Below are 10,427 nucleotides of genomic sequence, written 5' to 3'. Positions count from 1 at the left end.
GGGGAAGCGACGAGTCTGGACACCGGGGACCCAAGCCTCTTCTGTCCAGCCAGTAAATTTGCCTCCCTCAGGAAGGCGTGGGGAAGTGCTCCAATCCCTGCACCCCCTTGGAATTTGGGCTGTATTATATCATTTACTGCAACCCGCACAATCCACTCAGGGACTACTCTAGCGTTTGCTTCCAGAGCCGGGTTCCCAGGGCTGCTCCCATTCCGCCGCAGGACCGCGTTTGGGTCCACTCCCAGTCTTCCTCTCCTCAGGTCCCTCCCAGCTCCACCATTCTCTGGTCAGGGGGGCGGAGTCGTACCTCCTCTCCTGTTCCTTTAAGAGGCCTCGGCTCCTCCCCTTTCGGAGTCGCCGTCTGACGCGGGATGACAGCAGCGAGTTCGGTATGTCTATGCAAATAAGAGCTCCCTGTGGGCCAATGGGAAGCGGAGGTGCCGGAACCGCGGACCAATGCGGCGGGGGCGCAGGGGCTCACCATATAAGGAGCGGCCTCGCCATAAAAGGAAACATTGTATCTCTTTATATGGGGGGAAGGGTCGGGGGATCCCTCCGCCGCCAGCGCGTGGTCCCGGCCCCCTCCACCCGCAGCCTCGGCCGCGGCCAGCAGCCCCTGCCCCCCGGGAGACGCTGACGGCCGCCGGGCGCGCCGCCCTAGCATACGGACAGGGGGCGCTCCGCGCGGCCTGGGGCAACCCGGGCCACAGGGGCAAGAAAGTGAGGGCCCAGGTCGGCCCGGGCGTGCAGGGGCCCCGGGTTCACAGCGGCGGCGGCGGCGGCGGCGGCAGCGATAGCGGCTCTAGCAGCAGCGGGAGTGCCGGGTTGAGCCGGGAAGCCGATGGCGGCGGCGGCGGCGGCTCCGATTCCTCGCTGACTGCCCGTCCGCCCTCCTGCATTGAGCGCCATGTTACCGAGCCAAGCTGGGGCCGCGGCGGCGCTGGGCCGGGGCTCGGCCCTGGGGGGCAGCCTGAACCGGACCCCGACGGGGCGGCCGGGAGGTGGCGGCGGCGGGACTCGCGGGGCTAACGGGGGCCGGGTTCCCGGGAACGGCGCGGGGCTCGGGCCGGGCCGCCTCGAGCGGGAGGCTGCAGCAGCAGCGACAACCACCCCGGCGCCCACCGCGGGGGCCCTAGTCTACAGCGGCAGCGAGGGCGACTCGGAGTCGGGCGAAGAGGAGGAGCTGGGCGCCGAGCGGCGCGGCCTGAAGCGGAGCCTGAGCGAGATGGAGCTCGTCGGTGGGCCCGAGGCGGCGGCGGCAGCCACCGGAGGCTATGGGCCGGTGAGTGGCGCGGTGAGCGGGGCCAAGCCGGGTAAGAAGACTCGGGGCCGCGTGAAGATCAAGATGGAGTTCATCGACAACAAACTGCGGCGCTACACGACCTTCAGCAAGAGGAAGACGGGCATCATGAAGAAGGTACCGGGCCCGGAGGTTGGCCGGCCACGGGGGACCGGGAGGGTGGGGACACGCAAGGGGAGCCCGGGAGGAAGACAGAGCCGAGGCGGAGGTGAGAGGCGGCGAGTCCGCAGGAGGTGTGTGGGAGGGGATGGCTGTTACCCCGGGGGGGGCGAAAGGGGAGGGGCCGCCGGGGAAATGTGGGGAGAGGGGAGATGCCGGAGACGTCCAGAGAAGAGGGGAAAGGCGCCGAGGTGGGAGTGACGGGCGCGAGAGAGGAACAGGGCCCTTGTGGAGTGAAGGGGTGAAGAGTGGTAATGGGAGGCTGCTCGGGAGGTGGTTAATTAGACGCGGGGGTCACTAGATCCAGTGCCTTCTGGTGTCCCGGGGAAGGTGCCGGAAAAGCAGGGAGCCGAAGGGAAGGTATGGAGGTGAAGAGGCTAGAGCTCTATAACAACAATGAGCCAGCATGTGTGGGAGGAAGGTGGGCACCACAAGAGTAGTGCTGGCTGGGCTGATGACCGAATGGGGCTCCAGAGCCCCAGGTAAGGGAGCCGGGCAGAAGTACAGATGCTGCCCTGAGCAGCAGGGACTGAGTCCCACGATGGCCATGTGTCTTCCCTTGCATCCACTCCCTGGTGCACTCCCTGCAGGACAGCCCTCAGGACCATCTGCCTTTGGGACAAGTGGGATTTCCAGCCCCACAGAGAATCTGTGCATGGAGTTTGGGGGAAGGCAGGGAGGTTTGTAGAGGTACCTAGAAATTCTTCCTCTTCTAGCCAGCTATCCAGTGAAAAGGAGTGAGGAAAGGAGCCGTCATGAGGTGTAGAAGATTTAGGAAGGGATGGAAGCAGATGAACAAGAAGCTAGAACCCTGGGGACATGGGCTGGTGTTTATTTCTGCCCCATATAAAAACCAGAGCTGCTTCCGAGGTGGGTTGTGGAACTTTTTTGGGAGTAAGGAGGCCATCTGTGAGACCACCCTTGAAGGTCCCCTCCCTGGGGTCATGGCAGGGTAGTAGCTGCTAATCTAGCCCCCATCTCCCATCACTCCATACCCTGTTGCATCAAGACAAAGAAAGGAAAAAGCTGGTAGCACAGTGTTCTAGGGCATAAGGACAAAATGGCAACAGGTTAGGACCTGTGCAGTTTCTGGGAAGAAACATGGGACAGTTTAGAATTTATGTGACCCCCTTATCCTTAATGTCTTGTGGGACTTCCAGTGAGATAGCAACTTTATTCTGTCTGGTTCCTATGACAGTGAAGAGTGGGTGTGGGAGCCCTCTCTCTGAGGCTCCTGGCACCTCCGTGTCCCCTGAGGTTATACATTCTGTCACTAGGGGGCTGTGACTGTTTGCTTGGGCTATCTGCAGGTCAGTGGCTGCTCCTCAAAGGAGGAGCATGGGTAGTTTTCCTGCTCTCCAGCTCTTCTTCAGATATTTTGATTGGGGGCGGGGGCGGCAGGGGCTTGAGATCTCTGTGTTATTTCCTCTCTTCCCTACTTCCCAAGGAAGGTAGAGAGAAAAAGTTTGGCTGACCTACCCATCTCCTCCCCCCTACCCCCAGGCCTATGAGCTGTCCACGCTGACAGGGACACAGGTGCTGTTGCTGGTGGCCAGTGAAACAGGCCATGTGTATACCTTTGCCACCCGCAAACTGCAGCCCATGATCACCAGTGAGACTGGCAAGGCACTGATTCAGACCTGCCTCAACTCGCCAGACTCTCCACCTCGCTCAGACCCCACCACAGACCAGAGAATGAGTGCCACGGGCTTTGAAGAGACAGACCTCACCTACCAGGTGTCGGAGTCCGACAGCAGTGGGGAGACCAAGGTGTGTTTGGGTCGCCTATCTGAGGGGAAGGAAGGGGAGGGACTTCACCAGCAGAGAGGGGAGGGGGTGGGTGCCTCTCTCTCCCTCACTCAGGATAGGTGCCCACTGATGTGGAACGGAGCGGGGTTAGTGCCCCTCATCCTAGGGGACAGGTGTCCATCCTCGCCATCCTGACAGGAGGCCGGCCCCCTAGATAAGCGGGCGGCCTCCGTGCCCTTATAAGGCCGGCTCCGGCTCCAGGCCGGCCTCCCGCCTGCAGCCCGCCCGCCTGGCAGGGCCCTTGCATTCCTCCCGCCAGCTGTCTCCCTGCTGGGGGCGGGGGCGTAGCTTAGCCCTGCCCTCGCGGCAGCCTGGGTTGCCAGGGAGTAGGAAGCACTCGTGGGCTCCAGGGTCCTGGGAACCCAGTACTGTCGGCAGGCGGGCTGGTTGACTGGGCTGGAGACTACCTAACTAGCCAGCCGCCTACCTCTTCAGGATGTCCGGGCCTGGGCACGTTTAGGGAGTGTATTCGCGGCTGCTAGAGATGCCGGCCCTAGTTACGCCTCCCCCTTCCTTTTCCCGGTAAGGAGAGGAGGCGGGGCTTCCTCCGTTGCTTCTCTGGGGAGCTCCACCTTCCGGGTGGCCCTTCACTAACTGGCCAGTCAGAAGAAGCGGCACTGTTTGCCTTAGCAACGCCTTCGCCAATCAGGGGCCTTAAGCTCGGCTGCCTAGCAAACATCCCGCGCTGACCCACCCCCAGTATTTGAACCCCCTCAGTTCTCTGGGCTTGGTTCTCAGCTCGTGGCTTCCTCCTTCCCCTTGTAAGAACAAAGGCTCGCCGAGGGGGGAGTCAGTGCTCCAGGTGCCACCCCCTCTTGCCAGCATGTCATATGTAGTTGCAAACTCTTTTAAGCAGTAGGGCTCATTTATTCCCAGGGAATTTTGCTGGAGGAATAATTCCTTTGGCAGTTTAAATCTTAAGTATTTGGCATGAGTGCTTAATTGCCAAACACTCAAGATCTCTCTGAAACCCTAAGTTCCCTGAAAAACTCCGTCCCTGTCTCAGAAGCCTGGCAAATCAGAGCCGGAAACGACGTTTTTAAAGAGGATATAGTAGCTCAGCCTCCTCATGTTTACAGACCAGGAAAACTGAGGCTCAGAAAGAGGAAGTTGATTTCTCCGGGATCACACAGGTGGTCATTGCCAGAGCTGGGAATAGACCCCCCTGCTTGATTCCCCAGCCAGGGTTGATTACCGTAATCCACTGGGGAAGAGAATTCAGGGACTTATCAAGATGACATCATCATCATCATCATAAGAGCAGCAAAAACGTACTGCTCCTTTTAGGTGTCGGGCACTTTATTTATGTTCACCTGTTAATCTTCACAACACCTATGGGCTAAGTCTTCTCCTTTTACGGACAGGAAACTGAAGTTCAGCAGCTCAGTAACTCACGCAGGGCTCAGACAGCAGGCAAATGGCAGAGCTAGGGTTTGAACCCAAGCCCACTGGTTCCAGTCTGGGCTGTCACTACACACAAAGTTTCTGCAGGGGCACGGTCTGGTAGAGGCTCACTGCTGCATCTTTATTCTGGGTGTAGGACACACTGAAACAGGCGTTCACGGTCACCAACCTGCCGGGTACCACCTCCACCATCCAAACAGCACCCAGCACCTCTACCACCATGCAAGTCAGCAGCGGCCCCTCCTTCCCCATCACGAACTACCTGGCCCCAGTGTCTGCTAGCGTCAGCCCCAGCGCTGTCAGCAGTGCCAACGGGACTGTGCTGAAGAGTACAGGCAGTGGCCCCGTCTCCTCCGGGGGCCTCATGCAGCTGCCTACCAGCTTCACCCTCATGCCTGGTGAGTCACAAGGGGCAAACTGAGCATGCCACGAGTGGATTGAGGGCTGGTACAAGGAGAACCTCTTTCCTTGCTCAGAAGGAGGGTGGACAGGGGCCAGCCAGAACCTGAAAGAAGCCTCTTAATGTCCCATTGGCAGGCATGCCCTTCCCCCCACCCCCCGGGACCCCTATTATCCTTGTCAATAAGTTTCAACCATACCCTGTGGCCTTTTCTAGCAACCCAGCCCTGTGCCCCCTCTGCCACAGGGACAGTAGACGTTGCACCACCTCCCTACCTTGAGTGAGGGACAGGGCATGTTCCTGTTGATTCAGTGCCAGCGCATAGGTCACCCAAGGAGGCAGAGGCAAGGCCTGGGGTGGGAGGAGGGGGGAGGGGCAGGAGGAGAGGGCAGAAACCCCTGGAGACAAGATTCAGGCCGTGAAAGGCCTCATTAGCCCCCAGGAAAGATAGCTATGGGAGTTGGGGAGCAGCGTGCCGGTCCCTGGGCCTGGGGGTGTTTGTGGGTGCTTGGTGCAGATGGTGGCCGGGTAGGACAGAGCATGAGTAAGTCTCTGTGTCTCCTAGGTGGGGCAGTGGCCCAGCAGGTCCCAGTGCAGGCCATTCAGGTGCACCAGGCCCCACAGCAAGCGTCTCCCTCTCGTGACAGCAGCACAGACCTCACGCAGACCTCCTCCAGTGGGACAGGTATCGCTGGAAGCTCTCCCCTCCCTGCCCCACCCTGCAGTACCCCTCCTGTAACTAAGGTCAGAGAATTCCTTAATGTGGAGATGGAGGCTTTTGGCTTAACCTTTATCCTAATCCTTATGAGATGGTCAGGTGAGGATGGCTGGGTTTGGAATCCTGTCCTTCGGTAGGGCTGTGGATTTCAGGAGGAAATTAGGGACCATTGGAGCCACCGTTCTCCTCATTCAGCTGAGAAGCTATGGGCCCAGAAAGGAGAAGTTACTTACCCAAGGACACACATTTGCTTAATTACCAGGAAAGATTTATAGAGCAGTTGTCCCCTTGTGGGAGAGCATCCTAAGTTTTGAGTAGCTATAATTCTAATCTAGTCATTTCAGAAATAATGAAACACTTTCAAAATAAAATTACTTTTAAGTTCCTGCTCTTGACAGCCTTGTTACACGAGATGTGGTCTATGGACAGAGGACCAGGATCACCTGGGAACTTGATAGAAATGCAGACTCTTAAGCCTTACCCCAGATCTGCATTTTAACAAGATCCCAGGTGACCTTATGCACATGAAACTTGGATGTTTAAAAGATAAGTTTGTTAGCCACACGTTTAGGAAGAGGGAGGAAAAGTGAGAACAAATTAAAAAATGGGATGATGGAGCCCCCTAAAAGGGGAGTATCTGAAAAATATAAAATAAAATAAAAGGGGAGTATCTGAGTTTCCCTAAGAGTGAGTCAGTCATTGCAATCCTTGTTTCTCCCAGGGCCTTATGGTCTTGGAATGAAGAATTCAGCTGATAGAAAATTGCATAGTATAACGTGATAGGATACAATTAAAGGTTGGTGCTCCTGTGTTCAAGAAAAAATAAGGCTTTTCTTAGTCGATGACACAGGGAGCAGAGGAATGAGTCTTGTCAAGCTTCTGACCTGGGCAATAGCATGAGGGCTCCGGAGCCCTGGAATTCCTGGAGGTGGGATTGGGGACATCAGTAGGGACCAGGGCCAACCTCCTTAATGTGTGTCTGTGTTTGCCAGTGACATTGCCTGCCACCATCATGACGTCATCTGTGCCTACAACTGTGGGCGGCCACATGATGTACCCTAGTCCCCATGCGGTGATGTATGCACCCACCTCGGGCTTGGCTGATGGCAGCCTCACCGTGCTCAATGCCTTCCCCCAGGCGCCATCCACCATGCAGGTGTCCCACAGCCAGGTCCAGGAGCAAGGTGAGTTGTGGAGTGGGGCTGAGGAAGGAGGACCATTTCCTCCCTTAGACACCCACACGTTCAAATGCGCCCCCACATACACACCTAGATGTCCACACTCACACACCACATACACAAACTAGGCTGCCCACACATAGCCCTACACACGCACACACGGATGCTTGCACACATATTCCAACACCCATGGCTGTCCACTAGGGTACTCATGCACACTTGAAAACTCACGTCCACATGCACACATGGACACATTTGGACACTTGCCCTTGGGCACTTGCATCTGAGACTTACCGGGTCACTTGTGCATTTATCACCACTTCTCCAGTATCTGGAAGTTTCTCTCGAGCAAGCAATTTGAGTATCTCCTGTGGTTTCCCAATGCAGGTGGCGTTCCTCAGGTGTTCCTGACAGCGCCGTCTGGGACAGTGCAGATCCCTGTTTCTGCAGTTCAGCTTCACCAGGTAGGTGGGGGTGGCACCCTTCACCTCACGCCAGCCAGCCAGCCAGCCAGCCATTTCTTTATCTTGACCCTGGGGATTCCATTTACCCATTGGTCAAAGCCAAGATCCCTAGGCAGGAGGCCTGTCTGTTTTCCCCGGTCAGGCCTGTGGTGGACAGGCAGGCAAGCGGGGCGGGGGCTTGAACTGCCTGGTCAGCCCCTGCCCCCTCTTCCTCACACACCTCCTTCCCTCCAGATGGCTGTGATCGGGCAGCAGGCTGGGAGCAGCAGCAACCTCACCGAGTTACAGGTGGTGAACCTGGACGCCGCCCACAGCACCAAGAGTGACTGATCCGCCCTGCCACCCTGGACAGATGGCCCGAGGGATGGCACCACTTATTTATTGTTGCCTTTTCACGTTTTCTTTATACACACGTTGACGGGCCGCAGGAGGGAGGCAGGGAGGAGGAGTGGGCAGCCGCAGGACTGAGCCCTCTCACTCCAGCCAAAGAAATGGGCCAGCCTGCCCTCCACCCCATCCTCCCTCACCCTCCCCTCCTTCTAGCTCCACCTCCCGTTTTCTGTTGATGGTGGGGCCATCCTCCCTCCTCAGACTCCCCTCGCCAGCTTGGCGCCATGTTTGCCATGAGTATTAGCTTATCCAATGGGACCGTGCCCCACCTTCCCACACACAGGCCCCTGTGGGACTAGGCACCGTGTTCCCCCTGAGGAAGCAGTTGGGGTCCTCTCCCAGCCTCCTTGCTGACCCCAAGTCAGCACTGTGTCTGTCACAGGCTGGGTAAAAAGAGCCCTACCCCTGCCCCGAAGGGAGCCACCTGGGGAGATGGGGCTTCTTCCCTCACGCCGCCGCCCTGTTGTCCCTGCAGCTCCTGAGAGCTGGGCCTGTGCACAGAGCAGGTTCCCGGGGCCAGCTGCCCTGCCCTGCCTTGCCAATCCCCTCGGGACTCCAGGGACTCCTGGGTTGGAGGGAACCATCAGGGTTCCCTCTCACCCTGTCTCCCCCTGCCCCCCAGCTGCTTTACTTAAAGTTGATTTTGAACTTTTTATTTGAGGAGACGAAGTGAAATCTATAAATATATATTTTTAAAATATTTAAACTTTTTTTTATGGCGTTTTTCTCGTCCCCCTCCCTGCCCGAGCTCCCCTTCCCTGGGGAGCCCTGGGGCTCCCCGGAACTGGCTGGGCCTCTGGGGACAGAGCCACCCCATGAGCTCGGGGCCCGTCAGTGTGTAGGGGAGATGCTGGGATTGCCCGGTCCTGGGTTGTTTCCAGGAGAAAACCGGGGGAGGGGCCCTCAGGCCATGCCCCAACGGGGTGGGGAGGGTGACCCACAGCCCTGGGTCTCTTTTTGCCCTTTAGGGCTGTTGCAAGGGAGAGGGAAGAGGGAGACCAAATGTGGGGGTGGGGGTGGGAGGGTGTCAGGTAGAGGCAACTGACTTCATTTGTGCCACACGCATGGGCATTGCAGCCTTGTGCTCCCCCAGGCCTGCAGCTGCCTGGGGCCCAAGTTGCAGTGAGCAAGGTGGGGTCTGGGAGGGGGTGAGAGGCAGGAATGGGGGTCAGAAGAAATGGGAGCAGCTCTTGGGCTGAGTATAGAGATAGGGGAGCCAGAAATGGGCAGCTCTCCCAGGGAGTGAGCAGCTACTGTAACTTTTTTAAATTAAGACAAAAAGCCTTGAAGAAAATGACTTTATTTTTCTAAGTGTAACCTCAGTATTTATGTAATTTGTACAGGGGCCGTGCCCTACCCCACTCTGCCCCCTTTGGGGTAGACCTTGAGGATGGGCCAGCATAGGGGGAAGGTCTTTTACCCTGTGTCAGAGCCTACCTTCACCCCCTTTATCCAGAAAGGGAGCTTTTTCAGAACAGGGCAGCAGTTGTGGTGGAGTTTTATTAACCCCCGTGACTGCCTTCGGGAGGAACAGTCCTGCTTCTGTGACTAGGTGAAGGGGTGGGGGAAGTTTTTGCGCACAGCCTAGTTAGCAAGGGGATGATTTGCCGGCGCGTTTGAGAAACCCCGTAACCTCTAACCCCCATTGCTGTCTTGCCCCGTTTTGGGGTGCCAAGATGGAAGTCACCATTCTGGGCTTTCTCCTGGAGATAGCTGGGGCTTATGGGTGGCTTACAAGGCTGGTGCATGGCAAATCAGGGGCCAGAGAGTGGGGTAGCTTGGGACTCAGGTCTGTAACTGCCCAGCCCCCTTTCTCTGCTCTTGTTTCACTCCACGATCACTCACTCACTCCCCACTCCCCAACCCAGGGGAGGAGACTGATGAATTCCTCCTCTCCTTCCCACAAGAGACAGACCCAGTGAGTGAATCAGGCAAAGTGCTTATAATGTGTGTTGTGTGAGCGTGGCCTTGGGAGAACATGTGTGCGTCAGGGATGAGGTGGCATTTATATGTGCAGCAACCCTTGGTGTTTCCCTTCCTTGGTGTATCTGGGGTGTGTGTGCGTGCATGTGTGTGTGCGCGTGCGTGTGCCTGAGTGTGTGTGTGTGTGAATGTGGAGTATGTCAGTGGTTTCTACTTCCCCTGGGATGCTGACCCAGGAATAGTGGACATGGTCACAGTCCTATGTACAGAGCTTTCTTTTGTATTAAAAAAAATACTCTTTCAATAAATGTATCATTTTTGTGCACAGACTGTGGGGTCTTTGCCTCCGTTTTTCTGCATAGGGAGGGAGGGAAGTATCAAACCCCAAACGTTGCTCTGAGAAGCAAGCCTGGCTGCCTGATGAGAACAACGGCAAAGCTAAGGGGTGCTTTGGGCTGTGGAACTCTGCGACTTAACTGAAGGAACATTTCGGGGAGTTGGAGCCTTTGTCTCTGTGCGTGGCTTTGTTAGGTTTTCAGGCCAACACAGACATGAGCAATTTTAATTAATAGGCAAAGTGACTCAACCAATCCAAAGCACTGCCGAGGGGTTTGGGAAACTCATGGCCACGTGACCTAGTGAAAACTAAGGACAGACAGCTCCAGGGATGAGAGTGCAGGTT

At 57.0% G+C, this 10,427-nt stretch overlaps 1 protein-coding gene across 2 annotated transcripts; it reads left to right on the top strand.

The window, feature by feature from the left end:
- The first annotated feature begins 535 nt into the window (after nt 1–535).
- On the top strand, nt 536–10,075 carry SRF (serum response factor). 2 transcript variants are annotated; one of them, XM_027603210.2, is made up of 7 exons: nt 536–1,417; nt 3,059–3,229; nt 4,809–5,070; nt 5,638–5,757; nt 6,783–6,974; nt 7,356–7,432; nt 7,667–10,075. In XM_027603210.2, the coding sequence occupies exons 1-7, from the start codon at nt 908–910 to the stop codon at nt 7,760–7,762; spliced, it is 1,428 nt and encodes a 475-aa protein (XP_027459011.1). In that variant the 5' UTR covers nt 536–907; the 3' UTR covers nt 7,763–10,075. The 2 variants fall into 2 exon arrangements, with proteins under 2 accessions (XP_027459011.1, XP_027459010.1); XM_027603209.2 differs by having other exon boundaries at nt 543–1,417; nt 2,963–3,229.
- Nucleotides 10,076–10,427: the final 352 nt, after the last annotated feature.

The sequence above is a fragment of the Zalophus californianus genome, chromosome 7 (assembly GCF_009762305.2).
Source record: "Zalophus californianus isolate mZalCal1 chromosome 7, mZalCal1.pri.v2, whole genome shotgun sequence".
In the NCBI taxonomy this organism is placed as follows: Eukaryota; Metazoa; Chordata; class Mammalia; order Carnivora; family Otariidae; genus Zalophus; species Zalophus californianus.
The sequence above is the reverse complement of the archived record's forward strand: the minus strand, read 5'-3'. Positions and strand labels throughout refer to the sequence as shown.